At 41.0% G+C, this 17,643-nt stretch overlaps 1 protein-coding gene across 2 annotated transcripts in view; it reads left to right on the forward strand.

The window, feature by feature from the left end:
- Nucleotides 1-13,758: 13,758 nt before the first annotated feature.
- The window catches only part of RALGPS1 (Ral GEF with PH domain and SH3 binding motif 1), a 65,040-nt gene continuing 61,155 nt past the window's right edge, over nt 13,759-17,643 (forward strand). The window contains exons 1-2 of one of the 2 annotated variants that reach the window (XM_080630691.1): nt 13,759-13,910; nt 16,491-16,617. In XM_080630691.1, the coding sequence (XP_080486817.1) occupies nt 16,561-16,617 (57 nt within the window). In that variant the 5' untranslated portion in view covers nt 13,759-13,910; nt 16,491-16,560. Of the gene's footprint in view, nt 13,911-16,490; nt 16,618-17,643 lie in introns of those variants that run through there. The other variant, XM_080630692.1, reaches the window with a different exon arrangement.

Consider the following 17,643-nt stretch of genomic DNA (forward strand, 5'->3'; position numbering starts at 1 on the left):
CTCACGCGGTGGCAAAGGGCGTGTTTGTCTAATGCTAATGCCGCTGAAGGATGTAGCTGTTTTTACTGGCCTTGGGGTTTTGGGGGGTAGGAGTTTGGTTGGAATGGGCAGATTGAGGAAGATAAACAATTTCAGCAAAACATCTGCTCAAATCACCTTGCTTATATGGACTGAAAACATGTGATGTAGAATGGGGTAAAGAAGACACGACTGCTAGGAGAAGAATAAATGTAATGTTGCTTTGACTGGGAGAGCAGGGAAACAGAATGTAACGTGCTTCTTGCATCCCCCTCCTTATCTGGTTTGGTTTGTTTTGCTTGAGCTGGTAGAATTGTTCCATCTTGTCAGGCAGCCATCCAAGTTAGAAATGAGATGCAGCAAGGTTGTGTCTATGGAACTCCACACAGCCTTTAGAGCCAAGCTGCTCACCAGTTCTTTCAGGAAATAACTTGCTTTGTTTCCTTCATGATAGGTTTCTGTTCACAAAGCAGTCATACAGGCAGCTTTAGCTCTTTCCTGTGCAGACTTGTGAGTTGGGAGCCATGTGAGCTGACATGATCCTCTACAACTGCATTATAAGTGTCACAGACTTGTTTACAGCAGACAGTCCCCAAAGGGAATGTGGCACAGATGTCACAAAACATTGGGCACCTTGTGGAAATTGCTTTAGCTTGCAAGTGTACAGAAAGGGCTGCACCACAGCATCACTCACGTGCCTCGGTATCTCGTGGTTATTGCTGTTTGAAGGCAAGTGGAAAGTTTCCTCCTTGACATGGCTGACTGGCTTTAGTCAAGCAAAACAAACATGCTGGATTTTGTTTGTGCTATGCAAGTGCAATCTAAGTTACAGAGTTCCAGACAAATTTACCCTTTAGACCAGATACTGTTTCTAAGGACACTAAACTTTTTGGGAGTGATGAGGGAAGGGCAAGTTTCTAAGAATTTCTTTCACATAGAATCTGGAGAGGGGCTTCTGATAAGGGCCTGTAGTGACAGGACAAGAAGGAACAGCTTTAAATTGACAGAGGGGAGATTCAGATGAGCTCTTAGGCAGAAGTTCTTCCCTGTGAGGGTGGTGAGGCACTGGCACAGGTTGCCCAGTGAAACTGTGGCTGCCCCATCCCTGGCAGTGTTCAAGGCCAGGTTGCACGGGGCTTGGGGAAAGCTGGCATTAGAGAAATGCCCTTGACCAAACAAATGCCCACCTTCTATGAAGAATGATTTTTTGAGGCAGTTTTGCAAGGCTGATGGATAATTCATCAGTAAAGGCAGTGTCAGGGGCAATACTAAGGTGCTTGTTTGAAAACACAGTAAGCAGGTAAAGGACAGTGACTCTGGCTAGATATAAGTGAAATGTGATGATAAGAAAATAGATATATTGAGAATTAATGGAAAAGCCCTTAAAAGTGAAGATACACAATTGCTTTTGGAAGAGAAAAGTTGTGAAAACAATTAAGGGATATGACCAAAGCAACAAGATTAGATAACTGTACTTGGAGGTTTAATGTGTCAAAACTCATCAAGCAAGTCAAAACTCATCAAGCAAGTCAAAACTGAAGTGATGATGTTACAATCAAATTTCACACAGGGTAAAAGCACAGTGTCTGTCTCTTCAAGAGTCATTCATAATACACCAGAAGACTTCGCAGTATTTGAATAGTCTCTTAAGATTGATTTCTCTCCTTCTATAGAGAGGAGAAGTCCTCTGATACAAGTCATGGAGTTCCACTGGGCTCAGATACAAGATGACACAGGTCAACTGCCTGTGTAAACTGGCTCGTAGCTTCAAAGGACTCCTTTGTCCATGCTGTCCACACAAAGATGTGGAAATAAGAGAAACTGTGGTGGTGTACATTATTTTAAGATTTTCAGAATGTCTCTGATATTCTTTGCACTTAGCACTTAGAAATTTTTCAGGTTTTTCTTTAACTCCCTTTTTGTCTGGTGAACCTTTTTTCAATGTATTTTTGCTGCAGAGAAATCAAACTTCATCTAGTTCTATCTAGAGATACACCACTGACCTTGGGTACTTCGTATTTGTTTAAAGTTGCAATCCATGGCAGTAATTACAGTACCACAGTACAGTATGTGTGGTTAAACTTCAACTTCTTTGCTTGTTTAGAGTTTGTCCCTAATAAGTTGGAAAATACTTTAGGCTACTTCAGCACAGATAGCCAATAAGAGAACTGTATTGGCTTAACTAAAGTAACTTATCTCCAAAGCATGAATTTGGTAAAGCTTGAAAAAGTTTTTCTCTAAATCAGCTTCAAGCAATGCTGACAGACAAATGCACACTGAAAAAAAGTTTGGTTATTGAAACTGAAAGTTTATAATCTTAAATAACAAGTTCTTGATCTACTTTCATTTGGTTCATTTTTCCTACTTTCTATTGTATTGTGCATGGATTCAGGAGAAAATTAAAAGAAAATGCAATCAAATGTCAGTTGAACTATAGACAAAAACATTGTCTTAAAATCTTGGGAAATTACCTAGCTAATGGCATTGTCCAAAGTGACATTATGTGGCTGGGTACTTTGCCAACCCTTTCAAATAACTCAGGTCATTGCCTAAATCTTGCCTCTGCATCTTTTTCCACCAGAGGGTGCTGGCCAGTTTTTGAAAGTATAAATGACGTCGGGATCATTTAAGGTGCGGCACGTAGGAGAAACCTGAAACAGGAACTAAAAAAAGGTTTCCAACCTTTGTTTATTATAGTACCCTCAACGGGAGCAGCTGCCAAGTAATCCCATTCTTAGCAGGGCAGTGTTTATATGCAAGATTTCAGAGGATGTCCTGCTGTAATGCACAAGACCTGTTTAGGCAGTGGCAGTGGACATCATCACTTTGCAGTACTTTAAGCATCAGTTTGGAATCTCAGAATCTCGTAATTACTAGGATAGGAAGTAACTACCTTTCAGATTGTTTTTTCTGAATCCTTTAGAAATACCAGTAGCGCTATATATATAATTATTATAATACATGTAATTATATATTATGTATAATATATATTATTATTGTTATTTTAAGAGGACTGTAGCCCATGAAATCCTATTTTAATATCCTGGCATGGTGATATATGACAGAGTGGAAAACATTTTCCCAGACAATCTTGTACTCTTTCTCTAGTGGGAGCTGATGCTAGAAGTTTTAGAGGAAAGCATATGTAGCTTAGTAGTACCAACAGGATATACTCTGTATACGCCTATGAACTGACTGGAGATTCATATGAAATTAGTTTAAATTATTCAGCCATTCTGGGGGTATAGTGTGTAGGGAAAATACCTTTCCATATAGTGCATTTGGCTTTGATGTGGATATTGGAGTTGTGAGCATCAGTATTCACAAGCAGATCCCAAATCTATGTTTAAAGTTATTTTTATAGTATATTCTCAAATAGAATCTTTCTGCTTTGGAAAGAAAGCTCACACATTTAATTGGGATGTCTAAAGGTGTTTAAACTTCTCTGGACTTGATAGTCATTGAAGTAACTAGTTACTAGTTACTCCTAGTCTCCTTTAGCAACTGGGAGATTGGAGAGAGACCTGGTTTCAGCTGTAACAGTTATTTTTTTCTCCTTCCTATTTGCTGGTGCAGTGCTGTTTTGGCTTTAGTCTGAGAACAGTGCTGATAACGCAGCATGGTTTAGTTGCTGCTCAGTAATGCTTACTCTGATCAAGGGCTTTTCAGTCTCATGCTCTGCAAGTGAGGAGGGGCACGGGAAGCTGGGAGGAAGCAGAGACAGGACACCTGAGCCAGACTAGCCAAAGGGGTTTTCCATACCACGGCACATCATGCCCAGTATAGAAACTGAGGGAAGTCACCTGGAACGGACCCATCGCTGTTTGGGTTGGGCTGGGTAATGGTCAGTGGATGGTGAGCAATTGCAGTGTGCATCACTTGTGTTTATTGTTGTTTCCTTTTCCCCTTTTAGTTTTATAGCCTCTCCCCTTGTTACTTCCCTTACCATCATTATTATTAGTAGTAGTAGTTCTGTATTATACTTCAGTTATTAGACTGTTCTTCTCTCAACCCATGTTGTTTACGTTCTTTTGATTCTCCTCCCCATCCCACCCAGAGAGGAGGAAAGGGGAATGTGAGTGAGCAGCTGCATGGTGCTGAGTTACTGGCTGGGCTTCAACCACAAGAGAGACAAGTTATGTGTTCTGAACATCATACTATCTCTCAAACAGCCTCTGAGTACCCTCACTGGGGTTTTGTTCTGTTATGTGTAACACCGCAGTTCAGTTTGATGGACTGGAAAGTAATACTGCATGTAGCTAATATCACACAGGGCAAATGTTTTCCCTTCAGTGCTGCTTGCAGACCACCTACCCGCTGACCACTGCTTGTGGAGAAGCTGTAATGTAAGGAAGATGCACCTTGCTTTTGCCATGTAGCTTCGAGCACTGTCCTGCACCACTGCCGAGAGTTGAAGCGTTTAGCATGTGGTAAATCATGCACGGGTGGGACTGTCTTCTCTTCCAAGTATGCTCAGGACGCTGCAAAGCCCTGCCTGTTGCTGTGGGAGAACGCGTTGCCTCATTGCCGGGCGTCTCCCGCACCGTCGCTAGGCTGTGAACCCGAACCCGGGCTCGGTTTGGGGGTCGAGATGCTCTTCCATGTACCGCAGAAGAGGAATTCCTATCCGCACCGCGGCAAGGGTGAGTGGCTGGAGACAACCCATTTGCCTCTTTTGCGCCTAAGACGGGCCGCGTTCCCTCAGGGAGCGCCTGAACCCGCCGCCCGGTGCCAGGCTGCGGGCGCGACCGACCACGGGCACATCGTCCTGCGGGGACAACACCGGCGGCCCAGAGCCCGGGTTGCGGCCCGGCGGGCCCGCCCTGTACCGCTGAGGGCCTATTCTCTGACAGCTCGTCCTGTGAGGGACCGGACCGGGCCCACCGGCGGGAGGGCGGGAGCACAGCCAGGGACGCAGCCCAGCACGCGCCGCGCACCTGCAGGCGGCGGTGGCGGCTCCTGCGCAGTGCCAGCCCCGCAGCCGATTGGCCAGCGCTCCCGTGCGCAGCAGCGATTGGCTGTCCGGCTCGTCACTCCAGTGCTCCCCGTTCCCGCCCTTCGCCCCCCCTCAGCCGGCTTGGGCCTCGTCCGCCGCGGCAGCGGCGGGTGGGGGGCTTGGTTTGGAGGGTGGTCTGAGGCGGCCCACCCTCGGCCCTCTGCCGGCGGGGTCCCCGCGTCGAGACGGTTCGTAGGCGACGCTGGGTGCAGCCAGGCAGGTGAGACGCGGACAAGCCCAGCGGGGACAGGTGGGATCCGGCTCCCCTCTTCACCTCAGCGCGGGGCGGTTGCGCTCGCCCAGCCCCGCCCCGCTATAGGCTCGTTCGCCGCAGCCCCTCGGCTGCTTGTCCGTCGCCGTCTCCGCTTCGGGCGTGTGCTGTGGCCGGAGCTCTGCGGCGACGGGCCCGGCAGAAGCCCGTCCTCCAAGGACGAGCAGCTCTTGGGGCTCCCGGCCCTGTGGAGGGGCGGTGAACGCGGTGCGGGGCGCAGCCCGTCTCTGCGGGCGGCGGTGGCGCGGCCCGCGGGCAGGTGCGCTGGAGGAGGATCAACGCCGCTCGCCGCGGCCTCCGGCGCGAGGCCCCGCCTTGTGAGCGCCGCTCTGGGCCGGGCCCCACCGGGTTCTGACTGAGGGGCGTCGGCGGGTGCCCGCGCGGCCTTGCGGAGCGGCGGCTCCTTGGGAATGGCCGCTGGGCCCAAGGTGCGGTCCCTGCCCGCGCTGCATGTCCCGGCTGCGTGCTTCTGCCGCGAGCTGTTGCGGCCCCGCACAGGTATTTCCCCAAGGGGCTGCGGCGTTTCGTTCTGGGACACACGGTGTTGTGCTGCCTGAGGCTTGGTGGGCAGTGGGAAAAGCCTTTCTAGAGGATGTATTTGTTGAGCAGGGTAGTGGGGGGAGCAGGTGGAAACCTAATGGGTTTACCCACATCCTCCACTGGGATTTCAGAATAAATCTGAAAACCATATGCATATCACGTGAGTGATACTGTGCAAGTCCTGTTAAAGAACTTTGGCTGCGATCTGTTTTCAAAGCGCTTCAGATAATTTTTGGGCTGGCTTCAGCATGTCAAAGGTTTTGGCATGCACTGGAGAAGGAACTGTTGCTGAACTTTTCAGCTGTAGAACCGCAGCATGCCTTTTGTCTGTTGTTCTGTACCTAAAAATATTGAACATAATCTCTTAGCTGGCTTATTACTGAAAAAAGTTTATAGAATCACAAAATGGTTTGCATCAGAGGAGACCTTAAAGCTCACCCTGCCGCAGGGACACCTTCCACTAGACCAGGCTGCTCTCAAGCCCCATCCAACCTGGCCTTGAACACTGCCAGGGATGGGGCAGCCACAGCTTTCTTGGGCACCCTGTGCCAGCACTTCACCACCATCACAGGGAAGAACTTCTGCCTAAGGTCTCATCTCAGTGTCCCCTCTGTCAGTTTAAAGCCATTCCCCCTTGTCCTGTCCCTGCATGCCCTTGCAAAAAGTCCCTCTCCAGATTTCTGGTAGGCCTCCTTTTTAAAATTAAATTTAAAATTTAAAACCTGGGTTGGCCCCTTTTACGATGTGGAAAGATATTCCTTGCCTTAAAGACATTGTAGTTGAATGTAGCAATCTGTCCTTTATGGCCAACGGGTGCTTTTAAAGTCAGATTTGTTTTCACACTGAACCTTCATGCTGTGCCTAGTAGTCATTCTTCATGTGTGAGAAGGACAGGAAGTGTGTGTAATAAGGATAGAACTATGTGCACTTGTTTACTAGTTTTCTGTGTTGCCTGTCCCACATAGTGTGGCAGCAGTTTGAAGAGAAAAACAAAACAACAACAAAATAACCCCAAAAAACCCAACAAACAGAAAGCTCCTATTATAACCACGTTCTTTTATTATTTTTTTTTTTGTTCATTTACCTTATTTTAGTAAAAGGGTGACATCTAGGAATCAAGAGGGGCCATAGTTATGAGCTTTGCTTTTTGTTCCATGTGAACTTTGTTTATATTATGAACTCTCAGTGCAATGTTACAGGAAAAAAAAGGATTGATTCTATAAATAGACAAGGAAATAGTGGACAGAATGGGGAAGATTTTAAGTTCTAAAGCGTTTGGTGAAAATGATACTTGATTATAATGCACATTTTTCATATCCTCATTTTAAAAAGGAAGGTAAAAGTTCCGAGTTTATCTCATGTCATCTTCAAGTGACAGAAGGTGAATAAGGTTTAGGTGTGGGGTTTATGCCAATTAGTGTGTTCACATTTAAAATGTTTAATTCTGCAGCTGGTATGTGAATGTAGATTCCACTTTTGTCCTTTGCCAAAGAAAAAAACTGTTTGACATAGTTAAATTATGCTGCTTTAACTTACTTTGTTTTGACTACATCTGTTGATTTCATAAGCAGTCAGAAATAGGTATTCGGAAGTATCACATCTCTTAAGTACAAGAATTTTTAAGAAAGGAGACTGAAGGTATGTGTTTCCTTATGTTTGGATCTGAAGACAGTTACCTATTTTGCATAAATTTCTCCAAAATAAATGTTTATAGAACATGTTGCACCAAAGAAGTTGAAGAAAATGGAAGGTTAATGGAAGCTATAGTAGTTCCTTTAGCAAGTAATATGAAACATAGGGATTTTATACTATTTTACAGTTACCTAAGATATGGTTTGGAATTACCTCATTTTTATAGTGGTTTTTTTCCTGATTCCTGTCATTCCTTTATATATAGAATCGGAATCATAGAATGGGTTGGGTTGGAAAGGACCTTAAGCTCATCTAGTTCAACTCCCTGCCCATGGCAGGGACACTTCACACTGTGTTGCCTGTATGTTGTCCTAAGTGTTTTCTCTAGCGCAAAGCTTTTCATCAGCTATAGCAGATAACCGTGTTATTATAAAAAATATTTTTTACTGGGTTTGTTTTGTGAAACACATGCTTCAACTTGAATGAATGTTGTCTCTTTAAAAGTTGCTCAGTTACTTTGTGGCAAGGTGCAGCGGTTGTGTTTAATGCAGGATTCCAAATACTGATGAATCTTTTTTTTCCCAACAAGAGGCTGTTTTCTTCACTGCTTGTTAATGTTTTCATGAGCTTCTATTTGCTGACATCAGGAGGGGGGAGTGTGTATCTGTTTCTGATAAATGCTTTCTGTCTGCCTCATTGATGTCTGTCTTCAATACCAAATGACCTTTGACTTATCAACAGCACGGGAGGAGGTGGAGAAACAAGAAGAATTAATGCTGCCTAATTGAAAAGTTTGGACATTGCCAGCACAGAGTTTGCAAAGGCAATTTTTTTCCAGATGTATCAGATTTTTACTTGAAAAGTTAGTTTTTAAAGCCACTGAGAGTGAAAGAAGTAGACAGAATGGAGCATGCTCACAGACATAAACAAAGCAAAAACTGTATTGCCAGGGCACAAGTCTGACTGACAAAGCTGAGATGGGATGTGAATGTACATGGTGTGGGTAATTTTGCTTGAAATACTGAAGTGGATGCTAACACGTGTAACTTGTTATTTGGATTCTTTTATGAACTAGGATCCTTTCTTCTTATGCAGAGAGTGCCAGCTGTATGCATACTCAGAGTTTGGATAAGTTTTGAGTGTGTAGATGCTATTTTTCTAGCAAAAGATAGCTTTCTCTGATGCCAGTAAGAATTATACGTATTTAAAGACTAGAAGATACACATTTTTGTAAGTGAAGGCTCCTTAACAGTAGAAGGAGAACAGAGACTGCAGAAAAGGCATAGTAGTAACACCATGTGATCCTCAGTGATTTTTAACTTTATCAAAGGAACATGGGCTTTAATGGGATTTTCATGTCAGCTTCCACATGAAAGTATCTGTCTTTGAGATTCTTCTCATTTGATGTATACTTTTCTTAAACATTAGCTGTTGTAAAAGTTGGTATAAGCAAAAGAGGAGAAAAGGGAAGGGCTCTGTCTAAATATCACCACTCAAGTTATCTAAACAGTATTTTCTCAGGTTTGTGGCTGACCATGTTTGGTGAAGAGCTGTGGCTTAATTTGCTGATACAGAAAAAGAGGAATGATTGTATTTGGTTTTGTGTCCATTTTGCTTTGTTTAGTTAAGTCTTGAGGAAAATGAAGTGAGAATGAGTAGCATTTACCATTCATAAAGCACCTTGAAAGAAGTTACTAAAACTAGTAAGCAAACCCATATTAGCTTGGAATTTGTGTTGAGTGGCAGAGTGAGGAAGAGTTACAGGTACATATTTGGAGAATACTTAATTATGAAATTCTTAGTATGTTGCTTTTCCCTCTGTGATGTATTTAGTTTTGAGTTTTGGAATTTATCATGTACCAGTGGAACTATAATGGGGAGCTATCCATCAAACCTGGGACAAACTGAACAAAAATAGCAGGGTGCATATTTCAGGTAAAGAATGCACAGTTTGAGAACAACCAAGTTATATAATAAAGGTCACCACAATCCTGTTTCCTATTAATTTACAGGAATGTCATGCTTTTAAACAGGAGAGAAACCTACTGAATAGCCAGAACTAGACCCAACAACCAGCTAATGGAGGTGTGCAGCGAAATGGGTTGAGTGAGTGCAGAGCCACCTTATTCCACTGTAAGTATGTAACTGTAATTAAAGTCGCAGGTATTCTCCTATTTTCACTTGTGTGATACCACAGATTACAGAAGTGTCTGTCAGTTCTCTTCAGAGAATCTAGAGACTCATTAGAGTCATGATAGTATTATACTGTGGTACAGCAGATAGACGTTTCTTTTCCTGTGACTGTTTTATTGAGGTTCTCCTAAAGTATAACTCTGCTAAGCATGCATCTTGTCCTTCTAACCTATGCAATCAGCATAGGTTAGAAGGGTAATGGTTTATGAGCTAGGATATATGCTGGAGAGGAGGTTCTTAACTTGTGGATTTGTTTTGTTTCTTTGAGGTCCTTTTATTATTTGTTCTTTCTTAAGGACAGTTATTGCTTTGTTACTGTTGTGAACCTAGAAATATTTTTCACTTTGTTCCTTCTGGTGTTTTGCAGCAGTGCTTTCTCCCTTTTTCCCTCATTTTATATATTAATCTTTCAGTTTCTTAGAATTTGCCTCCTTCATCAAGGATATTCAAAATAGGCTTCATCAAGTGCTCAAAAGTCCCATCACTCATCAATTTTCTAGCTACTGACCTAAAGGATTCAGACCTGAAGAACTGGTTGATTCTGGATAGCAACCATTATTTTGTTGGATGAAATGAATAATCATCAAAGCTTTTGCTTTGGTTTCCCAATTTCTGGACTATTGTAAAACAACTTCTGCCAGTACAGTACTCAGCATTAGTTCAATGAAAAAATGGGAAGGGGAGGAAAAGGGAGGTTTTTTTCATCCATTTGTCTTCAATTAAGGAATTCTTTATTTTTGTCTTGCCTTTTTATTTTTTTCTTCCTTACTGGAGGAAAAAAAGCAACATTCTTTTTCTAAGAGATGCTGTAAAATAGGCTCTCAGAGTAATTGTGTAAACCCCTATGACCCAGAAAGCACTTTTTTTCCATTTTAATTTCTTAATCTACCAAAGATGAATACCTGTTCTTTTCTGAGAAATGAATACATATTAAAACAAAGGATTTAAGACATTTTGAGAACAGGCCTGTTGTAAGTTAAGAGTCGCTGCCACCTAGTGGAACGCTGAAACAGTGTTGTAAAACTATGTAAATAGCACTTTACTATGTTTGTTTTCCTTACGCAAGTAGTGTTGATTGTATCATAACTTGTTAATACAGTACATTATGGTAGAAGTAGCAGAATAGGGAGATGAGGAGAGAACACTTACTAGTTAACTTGTAAATACAATTAACGGTCATTGATGTGAACTCAATTGTTAGTGGATATAGTAAAGGTATGGGACATAATTGGGATAAAAGTCGATCACATTCAAACCTGCATTGTCAGCCTCCTGCTCTTCCGTGGTTTTAGCAACTAAGGATCCTGTGAGATATTTAATAATTTTGAAATAGATTTTGACAGTTTAGGAGGACTATGAAGAGCCTTTTCATTACGGATTGTGCACACAGGCCTGTAAGACCTTGAGTTTGCTTTTTCATGAGTAAGACTTGATTGATTGGCAGCTTATTGCTGCAAGAATCAGCTTTCAGCCTGTTTGCTCAGGAGGGATGCATATTATTGAAGAATATTTATTTTGGTGATTTCATTTTGTGGGTAGTTAAATCAGTGGGGTTAACATGTAGTTAATCCACAGCCCCTTAATAATACTTATTATGGTTTTGGTTAAAATCCTGTTTCAGTCCACTGAAGATTGACAGGTCTAGTGATGCTAAGTCCGGGACACACTAACTTTGTTAGTTCTGCTCAACTTCTGTCTTTGTGCTGGTAGTATAACAGAGAATGATACAAGGTGCTGCACTGAACTTTGGAGTTCTGTTTCCCTTCGAAAGGTGTATTGTCATTGAATCTTGTCACGCCCCTTTATAGGGCTTTATATAGAAAATAATATTTTAAATAATTTTTAAATAATTTAAAATAATATTTAATTATTAGAAAATAATTATTCCGTTACATTTTCATTATTATTCATTCAGTATAGTAAGAAGTTTCTCAGAAAGGAATGTGTGTGTGAAACTATTAAACTGTTCATGGCCTATTTTATCTATAGGTGGTACTGTTGCCTAAAGCATAATGAAAGGTATTAGGCAATTTCTGGTGAAATGGATACTGAAAATATGCAAGACAGTTTTTGTTCAGAAGGATCTTTAGTTGTATAAATGTAATGGCTTTTTAATCTTCTACAGCCTAATTGCTTTTTTCTTACTAAACTGTTGGCAATTACTATTTAAATCCAGGCTTTTGAAGATTTCAACATTTTCCTGTTGTACAAAATGGCCACCAAGGTCTAATGTTGAGCTACTTCAAAAGGACTTTTGAAATGAAAAGAGCCTTTTCATAGCAAGCATTGTGACTATTTAGGCAACTTGACTGTCCAGTCTCACATATGCCTTTGTGCATGCAGTGTATGTCATGAAAGGACTCAGAATGGCAGATGAACATTACTATTTTCTGAAGGAAGTGGGGTTCATACGGATAGTTTCTGCCTTTGCTTTAGGAGATGTGGTCTTTTTCCTTCACTTTGCAGAAATCACATGTGAGGGATGACAAATGGGGTTTGAGAGGTGATACTTGACTGGGCAGGGGCACTGAGGAAAGTGAAGGTATGATGTAATGTTTGAATGTACTAAGCTTTTGTGAAAGGATGCTGTCAGGAATAAAATGGTTTTATACTAGTGTTGCTCAGAGCTTTTGACGTTTGTGCATTAACTTTTCTCTAGGTTATCAAGTGTCCACATAGCATGTACTAGCTGCTGCTTTGAAAGATTTAAAGAAATTATCTTCTAGAAATCCTTCCAGAGTGACTTGCTCTGTCACTGCAATGACGAAACAGCTGTAATGTCTCAGACTCAGAAGGATTTTGAAAACTTACTTTTTCTTCTGTTTTAAATATTAAAATGATGTTATTAAACCAAATAAACTTAGTGGAATATGGAACAGTTTTGGATACCTTGATGCTAATTGCCTTTTTATTTAGCATTAACACAAAAAAGTGAGACTTGTTCCCCCTTACAAGCCTCTGGGCTGAAGCTGGATGTGATGTAGATACAAGTTTCACATCAGTGGCTGAATGCAAGCAGAGGGGGGCATAAGTGTAGCCCCATTATTCTTTCATCCTGTTTTCATAATACAACCCCATTTTCCTCTTCCAATATGTTAACTGTGCTAACATTCTCATCTGTACTCTACGCCCACAGCATCTGAATATGGACTTTGTCCATGGTTCATTAAGGAAAGAAATGTTTTAATGGTAAACATCTGGAGAAATAGTTTTGGAATGAAGAAAGAGGAAAATAAGTGTAACAGTGAAGAACAATTCAGAATTGATATGGAGCTGTATATGGTCTATTATAAATGTGTTGTTAGGTTATGGCAATTGTCAGTGAAGTGGGATAGTGTATTGTTGATCTTGCTGGAGGTAGAAAGCAACATTCTTCCAGTATTCTTTATTCTCTTATCTCAGTTGCTGACAATCATTCTGATGTTAGATACCACATTCTGGAAAGCATGTCCTCTGAAGAGCAGTACCAGGTCTGATCGAAAGCCTGTCTAGCTCAGTATTATTTCCTCCTGCAAGAAAATCAGTAAGAACACTAGTTATCGGTGGGTGCTTACATGGTTATTCTGATGTTTGCTGAGAGCAGTGTGAACAGTTAGTGACTTCCTCAGGTGGCTCTGCTAGCTTTCAGGTGTTAGGGCACAGGGACTTCCTTGGCCAGAGGTGATGTCTGTGCTTAAGAGCCTTTTAGTGACTTTCTTGTGAGTTGGGTAACTAGAAATGAGAATGAACTTACGGTCATTGTAACTGGATTACATGCGTGTTACTAACAGAAATGTAAAATTGCATTTCTGCTTTCAAAGAATGTCACTTATGTGCCATAAATGCCAAAATTTGACAAATGCTGGTAAAATAATGGCTACAGGAATTACTTTTGTGCTCAGTTTTGATGGTGGTGGTTTCTGTTTTGTTTTTCTTTTCAGTTGTTCTTGCACTGTCTTCACTCTTGCTTCAGTGACAGCTACACATCTAAATGGGTTTGTTAAACTGGCAAGGAAGAACAGACAACCTCTGGTGGTATGTATGTTTGCATCCTGATTTATCCACTTTGCTTCTAGCAATCTGTGAATGAGATCTACTGCAGTGTACCTGTGAACCCTCCCTACAAACAGATAAGAGTTTTCTTTGTTTTCGTATTTTTTTTAGCAGTGTTTGTATAAGGCATGATTTTAATGATTAACCTGATCGACTTGAAAGAACAAGTTGCAAAAGCAGTGAAAAGAAATGTCATTTTTGTGACTTTTTACCTTTAATTGCCAACATGTAAGTATGGGGGAGCAGCTTTGGTTTTATTTTTAATATCTTTCTTCATAAAATCTGACGGCCTTTTGTTACAACATGCTTAGTAGTGGCTTCACTGGTACTTCATTTGCAGAATAATACCTCCTGTGATAGCAAGTGCGGAAATACTTCAAATGACTGGGTGATTTCAGTGGAATAAAACCCACTTGGACTTAAATTAAAAGCATAATTGCTCCCTATGACTTTCCTCAAGGTAGGAAAACAAGGAAGTTTTTTCCATAGGAGTTGTGAATCTTGGAGAAGCCATGCACTCAGGATAAAGCAGTACGTTTTTAATGCTTGTGTTATATTTGAAACACTTTTTTTGGAAAAAAAATGTCTATTTTGGTCCATTTTAGAATGAAAAGCGTGTTGCAGGTTTTTGTATATACTGGGTGTTGAAAGGTAAAAGTATGATAGTGCTTTTTGTTTCAGAGATTAAAGCACTTCTGTCTCTCTGGTTTATTGAATGTTAAAACTTGGAGTAAAACTGAGCTTGGTCAGGATACAAGATCACATATGGGATTTTTCTTTCCCCTTTCAGAGCATTTTTGAGCCCCCGCACTCTGGAAAGCCGAGTCAGAAAGGCGGAGAAGGAGGAGACGAGTATATTTTTGTGGCCTTGATGTAAATGCCACGTTTTAAAGAAATTACATCATGAAAATTACTTTCCACTTCAGTATCTCTAAGGACTATTAACGGGAGCAACTCCAGACCTTAGAAATACTTTGCAGTCTGTTAGTACTCAAAATACGAGTTAATCTTATCAAGACACAAGATAAAGGGAATTACTTCTTGAAAAGTTTAACTGAGGAGATTCTGGCAGTATTTGAAATAGAGTTACTGATCTGTTTCATGTATGCCCATGAGATTGCGAGGGGAGTTGTTTTGTCATGTAAGGCCTTGTGGAGGTGACAGGTAGGGTGAAGACCTCATCTTTATCGAGGGAGTAAAATAAGAGGTTATTTTTATTCTCAGCTGCTTGCTTTCCTAGCATTTTCCTGTTTGTGTGATCAGAGGGTTGTGGGAAAGGGTGAGGATGCAAAGGGAGATGTGGCAGAATCCTAAGTTGCTTATTTGAGGACCTGCAGATTTTGCTGGAAGGGTACCTAGGAGTCTGTGGCAGTGGTTGCCTTGGGGTCCATCCATGTGTGCTGTGGGGAGTGATGCAGCCACCGTATATGCTGTTTATTTTCTCAATTTAAAATGAATTAGAGCTTGAGCTGACTTGATAGTTCTATAAGCAGTGGTTAGGTTTTGCGTGTACATGCTTATACACGTGCAGAAATGCACATGCTGTATCTGAAAAATTTCTACTATATCATTATGATCTATTAGCTGTAAATTTTCACCAGTCTTATGGTCAAATTTTTCTTTGCTGTGTATATTTGAAAATAAAATTGTTCAGGGTTCCTTCACTTCCCCTTACATAAAATTTTGACCAAAAGGAGTGTTTCAGTTGTCATTGGGTGGCAGTGTTCTGGAAGTATCTGTTGTCACTAGTTAAGTGATTTTATTTAAAAATGTGTAATTCTTTCATGAGTACCATTGCTATCTGCATTAAGTCTATAATCCTAGTTGTTCTCATGTTAGTTGTCCCTATTTGTATACAAATTCTATTTTTTCTGAATGAGATGCAACATAGGTTTGCGAATATATATCCACCTATGTCCATACAGTGTATATCATTTAGTGTATAATGACATGTATCCAAGAAGGTGAAAACTGATTTCCTGATAGCAAGGAGATAAGTATTTAGAAATACTTAATGCTTCCCTTTGTTTAGTAGTCAGGAATACACTGTCTCAGAATTACTTGTGCTTTATTTCAAGATTGAATGGTTCTTTCAGATACGAGTATTACTGTTGCAATCAACAGTAGTTTTCATTAAACACTTTGTATTTCTGTGTGTTCACTAAATACTTGGAGATTCTGGAACAGGTTATTTGATCCAAGTGGATAGAGGCAGCTTTTTCATGGTGCCACATACTCAAATTTTTTGCAGTCCAGTCTTGGTTTCTGGAGGAAGCTTAAGGTACATCACATACTTGAAGCCAATTTGGAACTGCCTCTGTCTGCTTAATCCAGTTTGGAAAAAGTTTCGCTTCGATCAGTGCTGTTGCTGGATTAGCAGAGATCTTTGAGATTCATCCTTCCAGCTAAGAAGGATGATGTTGGCCAGTTCTCTTCCCTGTAAAACTGTTCCTTGAGGCCTGACGTAAAATGCTTTTTCAGGTGCATCTGTCTGTGTAGATACTAGTTGAGGTCTGAGCAGCTGCAAATAGGATTTGCACATTAGGAAGGTATACTGGGACTCAAATCCCTAGTTTTGAGACTAATTCAGGTGATCAGCAGGAAAAAGTGAGGAAGCACCTGTATTTTCAGTAAGTTAATAGTTCCACTCTTTCACAGTTAGTACCTGAAAGATAAAAGGGATTCTAGCTCCTAAGATCATCTTATGTCTGACGTCCTTTTCTCTGAGAAAGGACAATGAAATCTCTTGTATTGTTAGGTGTTCTTAAATTTTATTTATTCATCTTCATAAATGCATTTGTTTTGCAGGAATTCTGTCTTCATCATGTTGTCTCACCAGTGCGGGCTGAGCTGAAACTTCCTGCATCTTGGGGAGAGCATGTATAAAAGGAATGAGCTCATGGCCAATGTGATGGTCACCTCCGCCACTCCAGAGGTACAGTTCCTTACTTAGTCTTGTCAGCTCCTGTATCAAAATGAATATCTTGACTTGTTTCAGCTTTCACAGAAGTCCCTTCCACTACTAGTCATGTCAGTCCTCTTTCTTACAACGGGTGTAGTTTTTGACACACTTCATGGTTCTCAGTGTTCACAACTAATTTGTTTTATTGTTGTTGATGATGGTTACTCATTTAGATTAGTCTGAAATAGCATTTTTGACCTGTTACTCTGTAATTTACAGCAGCCTTTTATTATTAATATGTTAGGAACAATGTAACATACCATCTAAACAGAGCCAGTCAGAAATATTCCAGTTGGTTTGTTTTTTGAAGACCAGGCAGCTCTGTTGTGCTGCTTCCAAAAGTTATCTAATTTGATGTTGAGCTGCTGTGCACAGCTGACAGCCAGTTGAAGACTGTTCAAAATTAGTTTCCCTACCAAGTTTTTCTGGTTTCTTTCTTTCATGTAATATTATGATGAAATATCATTAATCAGCTACAGTAAAACTTGCCCAGTAAAGCACATATATGATTGAAGGTACCTTTTGCTTTTTAAAAAAGGTAACATTTTGTTGAAATTCTTCCCCGTTTGAAACCTTTCATCTCTTCAGACAGCTGAAGAGCTGTGTGAAGCAAGTTTTTCCATCGTAGTTATGCCTTTTGCACACAGAACTTAATCCTGTCAAAGCAGTTGTCCTGATTTTCATGAAACAAGTCAGCTGCTTCAGTAGTGAGCTGATCTTTAAAAGTCTTACAGGAAAATAAAAAGTACATAATACAGCTGTGCTTTGCAGAGGATTATTTTCTCAAGCATAGTATAAATGCCCTCAGGCTAACAGAAACAGGTTTTCATTCTCTCAAGATGACATTTTGAATCTAGCTCTTCTTTATTCTCTTCTTGGTTTTGCCAAGTACAAATGTCAGGCTTCCTAATCAGTAGTTCCCCAGATACTTTGTACAGAAAGAAAAATAATCAGATCTCATTTATCACCTTATATTTCTTTGCTACCAAGTCAGTTTTA

The sequence above is a fragment of the Psittacula echo genome (genome assembly GCF_963264785.1).
Source record: "Psittacula echo genome assembly, chromosome: 16".
Lineage (NCBI taxonomy): Eukaryota > Metazoa > Chordata > Aves > Psittaciformes > Psittacidae > Psittacula > Psittacula echo.